The sequence below is a fragment of the Macrotis lagotis genome, chromosome X (assembly GCF_037893015.1).
Source record: "Macrotis lagotis isolate mMagLag1 chromosome X, bilby.v1.9.chrom.fasta, whole genome shotgun sequence".
NCBI lineage: Eukaryota > Metazoa > Chordata > Mammalia > Peramelemorphia > Peramelidae > Macrotis > Macrotis lagotis.
The window spans coordinates 440,342,939-440,361,560 of NC_133666.1; the positions used below are offsets into that span (position 1 = coordinate 440,342,939).

At 36.3% G+C, this 18,622-nt stretch overlaps 1 protein-coding gene across 1 annotated transcript in view; it reads right to left on the minus strand.

The window, feature by feature from the left end:
• Window positions 1-18,309, minus strand: part of LOC141499236 (meprin A subunit beta-like) — a 64,806-nt gene extending 46,497 nt beyond the window's left edge. Inside the window, 2 exon segments of the mRNA XM_074202067.1 lie at window positions 16,959-17,019; window positions 18,288-18,309. Of these exon segments, the coding sequence (XP_074058168.1) occupies window positions 16,959-17,019; window positions 18,288-18,309 (83 nt within the window).
• Window positions 18,310-18,622: the final 313 nt, after the last annotated feature.

Genomic DNA, 18,622 nt, shown 5'->3' on the forward strand with positions numbered 1-18,622 from the left:
AGCCCTGGAGTCAGGAGGACCTGAGTTCAAATCCAGCCTGACATTTGATAATTACCTAGCTGTGTGGCCTTGGGAAAGCTGATTAACCCCATTACCTTGAAAAAAATTAAAAAAGGGTAAAGAGAAAAAACAACTTCTATCCAATAAGATGAAACTGGCTATATCCCCAACTGGGAGAAACATTCTCATAACTCTAGAATTGTAACTCTATTAGAGAGAATATACTCAGCCAGAAGTGATGGACTCTCATGACTTAACTGTGACACTGATAGAATGATTTAAAAACAATATTTCCTTAAAAGGGGGAACAGTAAAGAGATGGGAGGATGGAGGAGACTGAATGGAGGAAATCACATTACATAAAGAGATACAAAGGACATATTGCAACAGAGGGGAAGAAGGGAGGAAGTAAGAACTGCCTGAATCTTACCCTCATCAGACTTGGCTTAAAGTTAACATACACACTCTCAGTTAAATTAATTTTATGTTTCAAGTATTCAAAGGGGAAAGGGGGTGTGAGAAAAGAGGAACTAACAGAAGGAAGGGAAGGAAGAAGGGGCTGAGGGGAAAAGGGAAGGAAAGGGGAGAGGAGTTGGATATAAGGGAAACACACTGAAAATGGTAGTATTCAGAAACAAAATACTGGGGAATATGGATAAAGTGAAAAAAGTAAAAATAAAAACAGAGGGAAGATAACATGGAGGGCAATAAAGAGTTGGTAATTATAACTTTGAATGTGAATGGGATGAACTTTCCTATAAAACATAAGAGAATAGCAGAGTGGATTAAAAAAATCAGAATCCTACAATATGCTATTTACAAGGAAACTCATTTGAAGCAGAGATACATATAGAGTAAAGGTAAAAGGTTGGAGCAAAATATATTTTATTTCAACTGAGGTGAAAAAAACAAGGGTAGCAATCCTTATCTCAGACAAAGCTGCTGCAAAAATAGATCTCATTAAAAGGGATAAGGATGGAAACTATATCCTCCTAAAAGGTACCATAAGGGTGGCTAGGTGGCACAGTGGATAAAGCACCGGCCCTGGAGTCAGGAGTACCTGGGTTCAAATCCGGTCTCAGACACTTAATAATTACCTAGGTGTGTGGCCTTGGGCAAGCCACTTAACCCCATTTGCCTTGCAAAAACTAAAAAAAAAAAAAAGGTACCATAGGCAATGAAGCAATTTCAATATTAGATATGTATGTACCAAGTGGTATAGCATCCAAATTCTTAGAGGAGAAGTTGAATGAATTACAGTAAGGCATAGTCAGCAAAACTCTACTGGTGGGAGACCTCAACGTTCCACTCTCAGATTTAAATAAATCTAATCATAAAATAAGCAAGAAGGAAATTAAGGAGGTAAATAGAATGTTGGAAAACCTAGGCATGATAGACCTTTGGAGAAAATTGGGGAATAGAAAGGAATTTACTATTTTTTTTTCTGCAATACATGGCACTTACACAAAAATTGACCTTATACTAGGGCATAAAAACCTAATAATCAAATGCAAAAAGGCAAAAATAAAGAATACATCCTTCTCAGAGCATAATGCAATAAAACTCACATGCAATAATGGCCCATGGAGAGACAGACCTAAAACTAATTGGAAACTAAATAATCTCATTTTAAGGAATGGGTGGATCAAACAACAAATTTATAGAAAGAATTAATGACTTCATCCTAGATAATGACAATAAAAAAAAAACATACCAAAACTAATGGGATACAGCCAAGACAGTTGTCAGGAGATATAGTATATCTTTAAATGCTTACATGAATAAATTAGAGAAAAAGGAAATCAACAAAATAAACATGCAACTAAAAAAATTAGAGAAATAACAAATTAAAAACACACAATTAAATATCAAATTAGAAATTCTAAAAATTAAAGGAGTAATTAATAAAATAAAAAGCAAGAAAACTATTGAACTAATAAATAAAATCAAGAATTGGTTTTATGAAAAAACTAATAAAATTTATAAACCTCTAGTTAATCTGATTTAATAAAAGAAAGAAGATAATCAAATTATCAATATAAAAAATGAAGATGGTGAACTAACCACCATCAAAGAGAAAATCTAAAAGATAATTTGGAACTATTTTGCCAAACTGTATGCCAACAAATCTGAGTGAAATGAATGAGTATTTTCAAAAATACAAACTGCCCAGATTAAAAGAAAAGGAAATAAAAATACTTAAAATGATCCTATTTCAGAAAAAGAAATTAAAGAAACCATCAATAAGCTCCCTAAGAATAAGTCTCCAGGTCCAGATGGATTTACAAGTGAATTCTACCAAACATTTAAGGAATAATTAATTCCTATTCTGCAAAAACTATTTTAAAAAATAGAAGAGGGGGTTTTGCCAAATTCCTTTTATAACACCAATATTGTGCTGATACCTAAACCAGGAAGAACCAAAACAGGCCAAGAAAATTATAGACCAGTCTCCCTAATGAATACTGATGCAAAAATCTTAAATAAAATTTGAACAAGATTTCAGCAAGGTATTACTATTATAATATATCATGATCATGTAGGATTTATACCAGGTAGGCAGAGATTGTTCAATATTGAGGAAAATACTCAACATAATTGAACACATCATTAGCAAAACCAATAGAAATCATATAATTAGTTCAATTGATACTTAAAAAGGCTCTGAAAAATACATCCATTACTACTAAAAATACTAGAAAGTATAGATATAAATGGAGTTTTCCTTTAAATAATAAGCAATACATATATATATATATATATATATATATATAACCATCTACAAATATATGTAATTGAGATAAACTAGAAGCATTTCCAATTAGATCAGGGGTGAAAGAAGGATGCCCATTATCACTACTACTATTCAATATAGAATAAGAGGGGGCGGAGCCAAGACGGCAACAAGAAGGGATCAAGTCTTAGGAGCTCTCTGATAAAACTCATAAGCTAAGGACTCTAACTAAACTTTCGAGAGACAGAACCCACAAAGGGACCCAGTAAGGCAGTTCGACTACTCAAGGTAACCTGGAAAAGAGCAGAAAGGGTCTGCTCCCTGGGATTGGAGGGGCAGCCCGCCAGAGGGGTGGCCCACCAGAGCGAAAGAACTTCAGCCTCCCGGAGGCAGCCCCAGGGTGCTGGGAGCCTTGGCTCACAGAAGCAGGGGAGTCTCCTGAGCTGCACCCCGGGGGAGCACCGGGCACAAAGTGGGGGAACAGCGGGGGACCACTGCCAGAGCGAGCACATGGAGCCCAGCCCTCAGGGCACACAGCCAGCAGCTTGGTCTTTCCCCAGCCCTGATCCAGGAAACAGAAGCAGGCAGAGCCAGTAAGCAGGAGCCTCCACGGTATGAGCCCATTGAGCTAAGGGAGGGGAGTGAAGAGAGACTGCAGAGTGCTTCTGTCCTCTGTCCCTGGAACAGGACTCTGGGGCTCTGACCACATTCAGATCCTGATCCCAGTCTAGGCCCCCCCATAGAACAACAGGGACCCCCCAACTCAGCCCCATGGCAGAGGGGGCCACTTATCCACAGACCAGGAGGGTCTCACACACTGAGACCCTTGTGGGAGTGTCCCAAAAGCTCAGGAAGCACCCCAAAAACCAGGCCCAGGCTGGGAAAATGAGCAAGCAGAGAAATAAGAGGAAGACTATTGAGAAATATTTTGCAAAAGAGCCCAAGAAGGATCAAAACATTCAGTCTGAAGATGAGGAAGCACAAGCTCCTGCATCTAAAGACTCCAAGAAAAACAGAAATTGGGCTCAGGCTATGACAGAGCTCAAAAAAGACTTTGAAAATCAAATGAGGGAGTTGGAAGAAAAACTGGGAAAAGAAAGGAGAGAGATTCAGGAAAAACATGAAAATGAAGTCAGCAGCTTAGTCAAGGAAATCCAAAAAAATGCTGAAGAAAATAGCATGCTAAAAACCAGCTTAGGTCAAATGGATAAAACAGTTCAAAAAGTTAGTGAGGAGAAGAATGCTTTAAAAGGCAAAAATGACCAGATGGAAAAAGAGATAAGAAAACTCTGTGAGGAGAACAAATCCTTCAGACAAAGAATAGAATTCAGGGAGATTGATGAATTTACCAGAAATCAGGAATCAATACTTCAAAACCAAAAAAATGAAAAATTAGAAGAAAATGTGAAATATCTCATTGAAAAAAACAACTGATACGGAAAACAGACTTAGGAAAGATAATTTGAAAATTATTGGAATACCTGAAAGTCATGATCAGGAAAAGAACCTTGACATCATTTTGAAAGAATTACTACAGGAAAATTGCCCTGATATTCTAGAAGCAGAGGGCAAAATAGAAATGGAGAGAATCCACCGATCTCCCCAAGAAAGAGATCCCAAAAAACTAACCCCTAGGAATATTATAGCCAAGTTCCAGAACTCCCAAGTCAAAGAGAAAATACTACAAGCAGCCAGAAGGACACAGTTCAAATATTGTGGAGCTGCAGTCAGGATCACACAGGACTTAGCAGCAACTACATTGGGAGCTCATAGGGCTTGGAATACAATATACCGGAAGGCAAAAGAGCTTAGAATGCAGCCAAGAATGAACTACCCAGCAAGGCTGAATGTCCTCTTCCAGGGAAAAAGATGGACTTTCAATGAACCAGGGGAATTTCAAATGTTCCTTTCAGAATGGCCAGAGCTGAACAGAAGGTTTGATCTTCAGATACAGGACTCAGGTGAAGCATGGAGATTGGAGGAGAGGGGGGAAATATGAGGGACTTAATGAGGATGAACTGCATGTATTGAAAAATGATACTGATAATATTCATATGAACCTTCTCAGTTAATAGAGCAGGTAGAGGGAGCTTTTATAGTTGAAGCACAGAAGAAAGCTGAATTCAAAGATAAAATATGGTGAAAAATGGAGTCAATAGAAAAAAAGGGAAATGGAATGAGAGAAAGAAAAAGGAGAGGGGGAATAGTCAAAGATATTTCACATAAGATTTTTTTTATTACAATGAGCTATTGCAATGATATGGAAGGGGGGAGGCAAGGGGGAATGAGGGAACCTTTGCTCTCATCAGAGGTGGCTAGGAGAGGAAACAGCAAATATACTCAATGGGGTATAGACATCTGGAGTAAGAAGGGGGGGACAGAGGGAAGGGGTGGGGATGTGAATAAAGGAGGAGAGGATGGACCATGGGGGGGAGAGTGGTCAGATATAACACATTTTCTTTTTTTACTTCTTGCAAGGGGCTGGGATTGGATGGCCTGCCCAGGACCATAGGGCCAGGTGGATTCTGGGCCTGAGGGGTGGTATGGGTGCTCAGGGCTTCTTGGCCCCAGGACCAGGGATCTGTCTGCTGCGCCACTCAGCGACCCTACAGCAGAGTCAGAGTGAAAGGAGAGAGAAAATATAGTACATGATAGTGGAGAAATAAGAAAGGAGGGAGTTGCGATCAGCAATGGCACCGTTGGAAAAATATGGAAGTAACTTTTGTGATGGACTTATCATAAAGAACGTGATCCACCCGTGATAGAGTTGTTGGTGTTGGAACAAAGACTGAAGCACATATTTTATTATTATTATTTGGGGGTGGGTGCAGGGCAAGTGGGGCTTGGTGGCCTGCCTGGGGCCACATAGCAGGGTTATCTTTGGGTGTCTGGGGCCGGATTTGGACCCGGGTGCTCCTGGATCAAGGGCCAATGATCTGTCTACCACCCAGCCACCCCTACTATTATTATTATTTTATTTTATTTTGGGTCTTTTTTTTTCTTCTTTTTGGTTTTTGCAGGGCAGTGGGGATCGGGTGGCTTGCATGTCACATGGCTGGGTGATTGTTGGGTTTACAAGGCTGGATATGGACTCAGGTGCTCATGGCTCCAGGGCTGATGCTTCCTCCGTTGCGCCACCTGGCTACACCTATAATTATTACTATTATTTTTTTTAATTTTAATTCTTTTTCTCTCCCCTTTACTTTTTTCACCCAAGCAAGTCTATCTATATTCATAGGGGAGGGGTATTTTGTTTAATTGTAAACAAGAATATTTTATTAATATAAAAAACCATTTGTACAAAATGAGAATAAAAAATAAATTAAAAAATATATAGAATAAGAAATGTAAGCCTTAGCAATAAGAGAAGAAAAAGAAATTGAAGGAATAAGAATTAACAGTGAGGCAGCAAAATTTTAACTCTTTGTAGATGATATGATGGTATACTTAGAGAACCCAAGAAAATCATCTAAAAACTTGCTAGAAACAATTAAATTCAGCAATGTAGTAGGATAGAAAGTAAAACCACACAAATCATCAGCATTAATATATATATACATATATATATATATATACATATATATATATATATAAACAAAACTCAAAAGCAAGAGATAGAAAGAGAAATTCCATTTAAAGCAACTGCAGATAATATTAAATACTTGGGAATCCACCTCCCAAGGGAAATCCAAAAATTGCATGAACACAATGACATATATAAATAAATAAAGTCAAATCTAAACAATTGGGAAAATGTCAATTGTTCATGGCTAGGTTGAGTTAATATAAAAATAATATTCTATCCAAATTAAATTACTTATCAGTGCCATACCAATCAAACTACCAAATAATTATTTTACTGAGCTAGAAAAAAATCATAACAAAATTCATCTAGAGTAACAAAAGATCAGATATCAAGGGTACTAATGAAAATAAAAGTAAAGGAAAGTGACCTAACTTTTCCAGATCTAAAACTATACTACAAAGCAGCAGTCATCAAAACTCCCTGGGATTGGTTAAGAAATAGAATAATGGATCGGTAGATTAGGATGGGTTCAAAAGAAACAGTAGTAAATGACTGCAGTAATCTACTGTTTGTCCAACCAAAGACATTAGCTTCTAGGCTAAGAACTCACTATTGGCAAAAATTGTTGAGAAAACTGGAAAATAATATGGCAAAAACTAGGCATAAATCCACATCTCACACCTTATACCAAAATAAGATCAAAATGAGTACAGGATTTAGACATAATGTGCAACACCATAGACAAATTAATAGACCAAGAAATACTCTGTCAGATCTATAGAAAGGGGAGAAATTTATGACCAAACAAGAAATAGAGTACATTTTAAATTACAAAATGGATGATTCTGACTTAGTATATTTAAAATAATTAAACCAATGCTACCAAAATTAGAAGGAAAACAGAAAGCTTGAAAACAATTTTCAAAGGCAGGGGTTCTGATAAAGACCTCATTTCTAAAGTATATATGACAATTCTATCCAAATTAAATTACTAGGGGGCAGCTAGCTGGTGCAGTGGATAGAGCACTGGCCCTGGAGTCAGGAGTATCTGAGTTCAAATCTAGCCTCAGACACTATGAACAGACAGTTTTCAAATGAAGAAATCAAAGCTATATATAACCATATGAAAAAATCTCCAAATCATTACAGATCAGAGAATCACAAATTAAAACAACTATGAGGTATTACTTCACACCTATCAGATTGGCTAATATGGGAAAAAAAAGGGGGGAAATGATCAATGTTGGAGAAGTTGTGGAAGGATTGATATATTAACACATTGTTGATAGAGTTGTGAATTTATCCAACCATTCTGGAGAGTAATATGGAACAATGCTAAAAGAGCAATAAAACTGATCATACCCTTTGACCTAGCAATTCCAATACTAGGCCTATATCCAGAAGAAATAATTTAAAAAATGGGGAAAGTCCCACATGTTCCAAAATATTCATAGCAACTTTTTGTAGTGGCAAAGAATCAGGAAACTGATATCAGTTGGGGAATGACTGAACAAGTTATGGAATACTATTGTTTATAAGAAACTATAAATGGTCAGGCTCTAGAGAAGTGTGGAATGAATTACAGGATCTGATGCTGAATGAAGGGATCAGAACCAAGAGAACATTGCACACATTCACAACAGCATTGTGAGTTGATTAACCTTGATTGATGGATGTAGCTGCTCTCAGCAGTTCAGACAGTTAGGACAATCCTATTAGACTGGATATGGACAATGCTATTCCCATCCAGAGGAAGAAGAACAAAACATAGCAAAACAAAAACAAAAACAAAAAACTTCAGAATCTGAATGAACACATATTCACATTTTTAAAAATTTCTCTTATGTATTTCTTTCCTATCACATGGTTTTCTTTCTTTTCCCTTAATCCTAATTCCTCAAACCAAAAATGACTAATTTGTAAACATGTTCAACACAATGTGTTTGTACAATATTCACCTGACTGTTCATCACTGAGGGGAGGGAGGTGAGAACAGAAGGTGGAAGGAAATTATGCAACTTAAAAATATACATATACACATGAGTGAATGTTGAAAAACTTTCATAACATGTAACTAGAAAAATGAATAAATAAAAAGTTTTATAAAATGAAAAAGGAGGATAACCAACAACCTGTGAGACCTTGGAGACAAACTAGTTTATCTTCTCTGAAATTCAATTTCTGGATATTTGAAACTGGAATAAAAATGCTAAATCTACCTGCCTTAACAAGATTTTTATAGGACTCAAATAAAATAAGGTATATGAAAAAGATTTATAATAATCAAAGCACTACACTCCAAGAAAGAAATTAACTTTTAAAAAAATATGTGATAAAGAAAAGTAATGAATGTTTCAAACCCACTATTCAATATGTTTTACAGTCACATTTTCCTTGGGTCTTTGGTTTTCTCTGACAAACAAATCCTAATTATTTTGAAGAGATCAGTTAGTATGCTTCAGAACAAAATGAAATTTCTGAAAACAAGCTCAAAATACCAAGTGAAGTCCAGACTCATTTCAGAACAAACAAAATCACCTGAAAATGTTTCATATGTTTTTTTCATCCATTCATTCAGTTTTTAAAGATCAGAGTCATGTCCAGGATAGGACTATTTTCCTAAAGTAAGGCAGACAAGTGTTCATGAAACTAAGTAATAGGAAGAAGGGATACAAGTGGATAGGAAAGAGAATTATTTTATAATACTTTGTATAGATCTCTCATTTTTCTACTTGAGAACATGCATCCTGCCAAGTGCATGAACTTGCTGAGGGGAAGAAACTGTTCAGGTTGTCTTACCCGTTTGTGTCCCAATTAACTAATGTAGTGGTTTACACATACTAGGAGTCTGATAAATATTTGTTGAACTAAATTGTATTCATAAACACAGTTTTTAGGGAATGGGGTAGTAAGACTGGTTCTTTTATCCCCAGTTGGTCTATCCTACTTGTTCATCTATTTTTCAAGCTTAATATTGTTTTACTCTTCACTTTCTACCTTCCTATCTCAACTTTCATCTGTTTTCAAATTCTTTCCTTACTCACCTTTCCTGAGTTGAGTGTCTCTTAAATGTTTCTTGCTAGTTCTTTGAGATTAACCCTAAAAGGTCCAACATAGCAGAAGGACTTCCAACTGAAAACTGGGGTGAGTAAAAGGATGGTAATCCTAGATTAAATGGATATGGCAGTAGTTGACCCAGCCTTGATAAAGGCAGATCACTGCCATCACAAACATTAGTGATGATTTCTTTGGTGAGGGATAAGAATGGATAGGAGCACTAAGAAGAAATGAGAGGAACCAAGGGTGACTGCTGCTCTTTCCCAATAAGAGTCACCCAGATACCTTCCTAGCAAGGCCTTTCTAGGTAACCTAACCCCAGTCACAGCTATAATTAAAAATTAAAAGCATCATGTGTTTGAGTATTTTTTAGATCATTGGCAATAAGTTAAAAAACAATCAGCTTGACCATGTATCATTTCCAGTCAGGAGTTGAGATATCTCGAATTAGCAAACTGCTTATGTCTGTCTATTTTTTTAATCATTTGAACATGATATGAAATAAAGAATCACTGTAAATATATAGTTATTATGAGGAAAAGAAATGAGCTAGTGGATTCAGGTAAGTGCTATGAAATGATTGTACATTCCATATAATGCATCATTATATTTGACAACAAAAGTTTGTCTCACCCATTAAGAATGTCTGTATGTAGAAATACTCAACTGCAGAAATACAAATTTGCAATGAATTTGTAATAGTTGATTTTAGGGCATTCATTACTTTTAGAAATAGGATATACTTTATAAGTATTATTCATAATTTGTCTACCACTTCACATTTATAACTTATTGCATGGGGGGCAGCTAGATGGATAGAGCATTGGCCATGGAGTCAGGAGAACCTAAGTTCAAATCCCGACTCAGACACTTAATAATTGCCTAGCTATGTGACCTTGAGCAAGTCACTTAATCCTATTGCCTTAATAAAATAAAAATATACAAAACAATTTAAAATAACTTAATGCATCTCTGCAAGTCTTTGAAATATAATCTAGTACTTTAACTTTGTCCACATTCAGCTATTATGGAGTACCTCTCTACCTGTCCAAGGTTAGGTTAAAGCTCATAAGAAATCAGAAAAGAATTCTTATTCTACTGGGCTCTTCACAATCCATAGACATGTACTGATATTGAGATTTTTTTATTTAAATAAGTTGTATTTAAATATTAATATGCCTTCAATCAATACAAACAGTTGAACTAAAATAAATTTCCCTTTTTCCATATTATCAAAAACTAGTTTTGAAACAATGAAGCAGAAATAAAAAGAACTGATTACACCGGAGTCTTAATTCCTTAATCTTCTCTCTTGTATTTCTTGCTGTCACCAAACTTTTCTTTGCTTGCCCTGAAAAAAAACACTCATTTCATACGAATTCTGTTTGATTCAAATGAAAGACAACCTATGGTTAAACAAGTTTTAATGATATTATTACTCCAAATTTGAGCAGAGGATGTCCTTCAGTTACCTGTACCTTCTATTTGACTTGTTTTACTGTATTTTCCATATATATGTATTATAAAGCATGCATTTTAATCCTTACCATTCCAAAGACCAAAAGAAGACCCTCAGAGAGCAGAAGCCAAGGCAAACACCATGAATCCATCTTGCATCCGTAGCTAAGAGCTGCAAACCAAGAAATTCCAGATGTGTTGTACTTACAAAGTGGCAAACAACATAAATTGTAGCCTTTGATCTGTGAGAGGCACCTAATAGATTAGTCTGTTTCTGGAACAGTTCAAATCATGGAGACAAAATCCTTAGTACCTTTCTGAGGTTGTGAAGTTTGTTCATTTATTTTTAAGAGTCAAGCATCTGGAAGGAACCAACCTGGCAGGTTAAATAGCTGATCTTTATTTCCTGGTGAATGAAAGTAAATCACACATGATTAAAAAGATAAGCAATTAATTTTAAGCCATGCATCTATTCCTCCATTCAATAATCTATTATAAAGTGTTAATTAATGGAGTGCCCAATGTATGTTTAATGACTGATAGACTGATGATCAAGTGGCTGAGATTACAGGAGAGATGAACCCACTTGAGTCTTTGATTACCTCTTCCTTTGGAGGCTATCCAGGTCCATAAATAGATAGGAATCTCCTTGAAAATATCAAGTTCCTAGGAAATTTAGGACCTATCTTTCCATTTATAGGAGGAAAAATGCCCCAACTACCCTGCATAATACTGTGCAGTTTTACTATTTCCAATTATGTTTGCAACCACATACATTTGTTTTCTAGACCTGTTTGTATTCGGTTTATTAAAAATGTGGTTTATTGAAGGGATGACCTTTCTTTTCCCTTTTCAAGGATATCCAGAGAAAAAATGGAGAGAAATGAAACCAGTCATCATAAATCAAAAATTTATATTGGAACAAAACTTAGAAGCCAATCCAAATATCTTATTTTACAAGTTCAGAAAGTGAGACCCCAAGGGATGAAGTGACTAGGCCCAATTCACACAAATAGTAAATTACAGATCTGAAGATCAATTCCACATCCACTGAATTCAAGTTCTGAAAGGGAATTTTCTTCTCTGGATAGATGGGTAGTTATGGAAAAAGAAGAAAAAAGCTAAAGAATGATTGGGTGATTAGAAAACACCTGTGGCCTCTGTACTTGTTTTAGGCCACTTGCTAATTATTCTATGGGAATTTTCAGAAATGAAAGATGTTACCATTTGCTACATTTCATTCTCAAGTTCTAGAGATCCATTGATTATTTTTTAATTTTATCAGTTCAATGATTGATAACTATCAGTCATTATTAAACTGTTAATCTGTAGTGAAATCATAGGTCTAGTCCCTATTCCTTTCTTGAGTTACTTAACTGAAACTTATTTGCAAGTTAGACATGATTTTTATATATAATATCAATGTTTATTTGAATCAAAGAATATAGGTCACTTGAGAACAACTGTTCTTTCCCTGGTAACCTATACAGTTCTGAGGATGATTATTACTTTGAGGATTCGAATTTGACACACTCAGTTATTGATTGAACATGGAGAAATTGAAACCAAATGTTTAATCAGAAACTCAGTTCTCTTTTCCTGTAATCCAAGACATAGCAGTAGGGGTGGGACAGGGGAAAAATTTTGTATCGAGTGTTCCCATGCACTGGATGCCAAGTGTCCTGTACCAGACACGGAGAGGCAGCAATAGAACTATTTTGTAATTGCATATATACTGAACCACTCTTAAGAGATAAGAAAAGCAATTAACCAAAGGGTTAACATCCTGAATTCCAGGCTATTAAATAAAGGGATGGGAGTCTCCTTGAAAATATCAAGTTCCTAGGAAATTTAGGACCTATCTTTCCATTTATAGGAGGAAAAATACCCCAACTACCCTGCATAATACTGTGCAATTTTACTATTTCCAATTATGCTCATTGTTTACTAACTGAATTATAAAATTCAATCATTCACAATGAGTGTCTAGAGCCTGAGAATATCAGGTAGTAGATCTCATTTCTGAACATTCCCAAAGTACAGCAGGAGACATTCCTTATCTTTATCTTTATTTCATCTTTTTTTTCTCTTTCCCTATTACTATCACGTCTTTAACTGGGCGGTTTTAACCCTCTGGTAGCCTGGTAAAGTTAATGGATCCCTTCTCAGACAAATATTCTTCAATGAATTAATTAAAATACATAAGATTATAGTGAAATAAATTCTTCTATAATTTAATTATTATCATGATTATTATTATTATTTTTTTTTAAATCAAGTTAACAGATCTCCCATTTTCTTTAACTCATCTACTGTTATTCTGCCTTAATTTCCCTGACTCTACTCTCTAAGTTAAGGAAATCTAATGATATTATTAACCTGGGAAATTGGTATCAAGCATAAATGAGCATTCAAAGAAGATATGTGGAATGCCTTGTATCACTATAGTAACTAATGACAAAAAAGTCCTTTGAAATCTTTTACCTTATATACTATTCAAAATTCTAGAGAATAAGTAGGTCAAAAATCTATTCATTGTCAAATTAAAAAATATAGAGGGAATTTAATGAAAGAGTCAGATGAACTGTGTCTAGAAACCAACATTTAATGCTTATTTGAAGGGTTTCCTTTATATCATTCCATTTAGGGTAGATAGGAAAATAATTTTTCATTTAGTGGACAATTTCAGTCTTCCAGCAGCTAATAATACCTGCTTCTTGCTATCTGCTCTTTCCATATAAATCCTGATATTAGCAAATATTTAAGGACTGTTAAATGTTTATTTATAAACCATTATGGGTCAGTTTGCACAATGTCTGTAATAAGATACCAAGTAATATTTCTCTTGACTGGATGTCAAATTATAAAGCCATCTCTAATCCTAATGTACATGGCAATAAGTTGGACAACAAATATGAACAGTGTGGCAAACTCTCAATATGTCAAATTCAAATCCTTAAAGGACAGCAGTTCTCAGAATTGCCCAGGCTACCAGAGAGAGAATAGTTTTTCTAAAGCAATCTGCATTCTTTGACTAAATAAGCACTAATATTTTATACAAAAATCAAGTCTGACTTGTGAATAAGTATCAATTAAGCAACTAAAAAAGGGGATAGGACTAGACCTGTGATTTCAATACAGATTACCATTGCAATAATAGAGCCTTCAAAGACTAAACTTATCCTTCTTTATTGAAGAAGACCAAAATGACCTCATTATGTTTGAGACAAATTACAATGTGTCTAACTGTGGTTAATCAGACTAATACAAGCTCGGGAATGCTCTACCACAGTTTGACCACAAATAGTCCATGTGAACACAAGGGTGCTTACTCTAAATTTATGAGTGTCATATTTCCTTTGAGTTACTGCAATTCTGCCCTTCTCATTTATGCAGCACCCTCACTGATGAGGGCACACCATGTTGGACAGTCTTGTACTAGTGTCTCCCATGCTGTACTATCATTTCTAAAGTCATTTTGCTGAACTCATTGCTATATGCCTGTGAATCCTGCACCATATCAGGAAACTGAATCACTTCCATTTAAACTTAATAAGAATCTGAAGATCACCTGGCAGGAGAAGATGCCATAAATGGAGGACGTTTCTCGAGATAAACTGCCTAGCATTCCAACATTAATACAAAGAGTACAACTATGATGGACTGGCCATGTTGTTCAAAGGCCAGACATACACTTGCCAAAAATAGTATTCTTTGGAAAACTTGCACAGCACAAGTGCTCACAAGGATATCAGAAGTGATACCAGGACACCCTGAAGGTCTCTCTTAAGAACTAATTGAAGGTAGTTAGTCTAATACCTCTTCTCTCCCTCACTATCATTTAGAGTCTCCCCAATACTGGGCAAGTTCTGTCAATTCGAGTGTCTACCTCGTTGTTAATATGTACCTCCCTGGAAGGGACACTGACAAAGTAAGTGAACTTGTCCACAGTACTCAAAACTTCTCCATTTGCTGTAATTGATGGATGGTGTGATGCTGGCTGATGGAGCACTTGTATTTTCTTGGTATTAAATGTTAGGTCAAAATGAGCACAAGCAGCAGAGAATTGATCCATATTTTGCTGCATCTCAGCTTCAGAGGTTACACTGAGGGCACAATCATCTGCCAACAGAATTCCATGCACCAACACTCTCTCCACTTTGGTCTTGGCTTGTAGCCTTTTCAAGTTGAAGAATCTACCATCAGAGTAGTAGCGGACCTTGATGCAGGGTTCATACTCAGGGAAGGAATTTGATTGAAAACCTCATTCTTTTTAAAGCATGGGAAAAAGGACACATTCTTGATTCACTCCATTGGTGACCAGGAAATCATGAGAACATCGTCCACTATCCAGAACCTAAGCAAGTATGCTTGCCATCATAAGATTGAAGTACAATAACTTCTCCAGGCAATGAAATTTTGACATAATTTTCCATAAAGCCTCATGACTGACAGCATCAAAGACCTTGGTCAGATTCATAAATGTTGTATGCAGATCTCTGCTCTACTCCTGACATTTTTTCTAGAGTTGTTAGGCAGCAAATATTGAATGTTCCTTGATCCTTTCTGAAGCCACAATGGCTCTCAGGGAGATGACCATCTTCCAGGTGAAGAATCTTACCAGCAATGATTAAAAGAGAAATACTCCTGTGATTGTCACAAGACCTTTATAGAGATGGACAATGAATTGAATTCTTGAGGGATAACCTCTTAATGACAGATAATCTGGAAAATTCACTCAACTTTTGGATGAACAATGGACTCCTTACCTTGTAGATCTCAGCTGGAATAGGATCAGCACCAGATACTTTATCACTTTAAAGGAGCCTATGGCATTCAAAAATCTCTTCTTCAGTCGGATCTTCAACTAAGGACTGATTGACTTCAACTTGACATAAATGATCAATTGATTCTGCATTGATTTATGATGGTCTGTGAAGAACACAATGGAAATGTTCAATCCATCTCTCTAGGATCATGTCCCTATGTTAATCAATGGGGCTCCATCAGCATTGAGCATTTGAGATACACAATATGTCTTTGGCTCATAAATAGCTTTCAAGGCATCATAAAAGCATTTTGTTTTATTACTATTTGCATAAAACTGAATTTCATAAATTCAATTTTGGCTCATAAAACTGAGCCAAGAATCCTAAATTTCTCTAAACTTCACTTGTATGTTTGATGAAATTAAATGTTACCTTCTTAGAAATGAATGAGTATAACCTGCTGGTAAACCTGTAGATTTCTCATTTTTTATTTAGCAGTTCTGTATTTTTCCAACATTTTCATCAACCCAGTCTTTATGTTTGCAAGTATTCTGACCCAGATGAGCAAATGTGGTGCTATACACTATATCTTTTCTGTTCTATTTTTAGCAACAGTGTGCTGCTCAATTTTCCCTCCAATTTAGCAACAAAGTATTTCTGCTCAGAGAGACACTCTAATCTGTTGACATTAGTTCTTCTTGTAGTCACTTTGCCTTAGGGCCTTTGCTTTGGTTGAATGTGAATATTTAGCTTGGAAAGGATGAGTCTATGATCATTTCAGCACTCTGCACCACACATTGCCTTTATCACTCTCGCATCCTGTCGGTCTCTTCTCCCTACAATCACATAGTATGGCAAAATTGCTGTGAGGGTGCATTCATAAAGTTTTATTGCATTTAGGTAAATGGAAAGCAGTGTTTATGATGAGAAAGTCATGAGAAATACAAGTCTTCAGTAGTAGTTGACCATTGCAATTGCTGTTTCTAACTTCCTCCCAAGGACTCCCTGCCATGTCTGATAGTTGGAGCCTACTACAGCATAAAAGTTACTCAGAAGTATAAGCTTGTCCTCTTTTTGTACATTGGTGATAAGGCTCTCCAAGGCTTCACAAAATTTTTCTTTGATTTCATTGACTTCACAGAATTTTTCTTTGACATCATGTTAGGAATCATAGGCATTAATGACAGTGGCATGGCATTTTCCTGCAAGTGGCAATCTCATTATCATAAGTCTGTCATTCACTCCTTTTGGTAGGCATTCAAACTTCTTGATTAAATTAGCTTTTATTGCAAAATCTACTCCAGTTTCCTGGCACTCACCTTCACTACAGTCACTCCAGAAAAAAATGTGTATCCAGCTCTGGCCTTCATTTGCCAGCTTTGTTTCTCTCAAGGCTATTATTTGGATATGATACCTGTTGAGTTCTCTTGCAACAAGAACTGTTCGACTATCAAGTCGACTGGAACTTGTGTTACCTATGAATGTACGCACATTCCAAGAAGTGAACAATGTGATCCTTAAAAGGGCTGCTCAGTCACCTGGGGGCTGCCAAAGCTCACTGCTGCCTTCAGGGGGGAAACAACCCTATGGCCTAGGCTACCTACATGCAGGGTTGTGACTACAGCTCCCAGTGTATCCACGCTTGCTGCTTCATCACTTGCCTGTCACCACAGAACTTTGAGAAAGGAATGGCAAAGTGGTATAGGCGATGTCTTTTGCATAAGTTAGATTTAAGATAGGTAGAGTTGCATGAAGTTGTTGGTCTCATCATTGTCCAGGTGGCAAATCAGAGTCACGACAACTGGTGGTGCAATGGATGACCTTGGTATCTTTAATGTCTTATCAAACTTATCAAGCACAATGCCTGCTTCAGATGACTTCATGATTGTTGGAACTAATTGTTCTCATTGGTTTATTCTACCAATAGAAGACTTCATATACTTGGGGTAGACACTCCCCAACGCACTGATAGCTTTGAGACCCCTCAATTACCCTGCCATCTGCCAAACCAGTTTACTAAATTATGACAGCTCTACACGCTACAGCTTTTTGGAGCCACAGGTGAAAGTTAGGTAGCTCAGGTGGACATCAAAGGTGGAAAGCAATCCTGAAAAGGACTCAGCAGTCCTCACATTGGAGGTATTCATCTTCTTTTACACACTTTACACCCTGCCTGATGCGTAGCAGAACTTGAAAGGATTCTCAATACATTGAAGACCCTTGCTAGTCTTCTGAAGACACCTGTCATGTCTACTTTTTCTACCTGGTGCTCATATTATGGATGAAGTTTCATTCAACCCTAAGTACATTGCCTTCAAAAAATGGACCTCACAGTCTTTGGGGTGTGTTAAAGCCAAGCCTTAAAAAAGGTAAACTGACATCCAAGGTCCCACAAGCATTAAATGACTGAAATTTGTTCTCAGGTTTTCTATTTCCACATTCTTTTAATTGCTTCACAAATATATATATGTGTGTGTGTGTGTGTGTGTGTGTGTGTGTGTGTATGTGTGTGTGATATGATAGTGATGATTTTGATGATAACCTGTGTACCTTTCCATGTCTTAAATAATTTTTGCACTTTTACTTAAAAATATCTTGGCTTGCTTTATCTGCACAACTCTATTGATTTTCTCTGGTCTGGTTTCTCTCCTCTTGGGTTCCACTGCTTAACCTTGATCTTGATGTTATTCAGTCTTACTAACCTTCCAACATCAGCTGCAGGAAGAATTTTTAGGATACTTACCTATTGTGTCCAGCATTATCATATCTCTAATTTCAACATCCATAAAACATTTGCAAACTTTGTAAAACTTTCAGGTACATTTAACTTCTAAGTGATAATTCTATTGACTCAATTCATTATTTTGCTATGATTTATGATAAGCTTAAAATATATTTCTGTCTTGGCCTTAGATTATTTATCTATAAACTAGAATCTGATAAATTAACTTCCTCCAATGAGAGCATCCACTAAGACTCAGGGCTTGGCTATTCATCTTTCTCTATACTCTTCTCTTTGTTGACCTTTTCAGCTCCCATATATCTAATGATAGCTGGAGATTTACAGATAGATAGGTG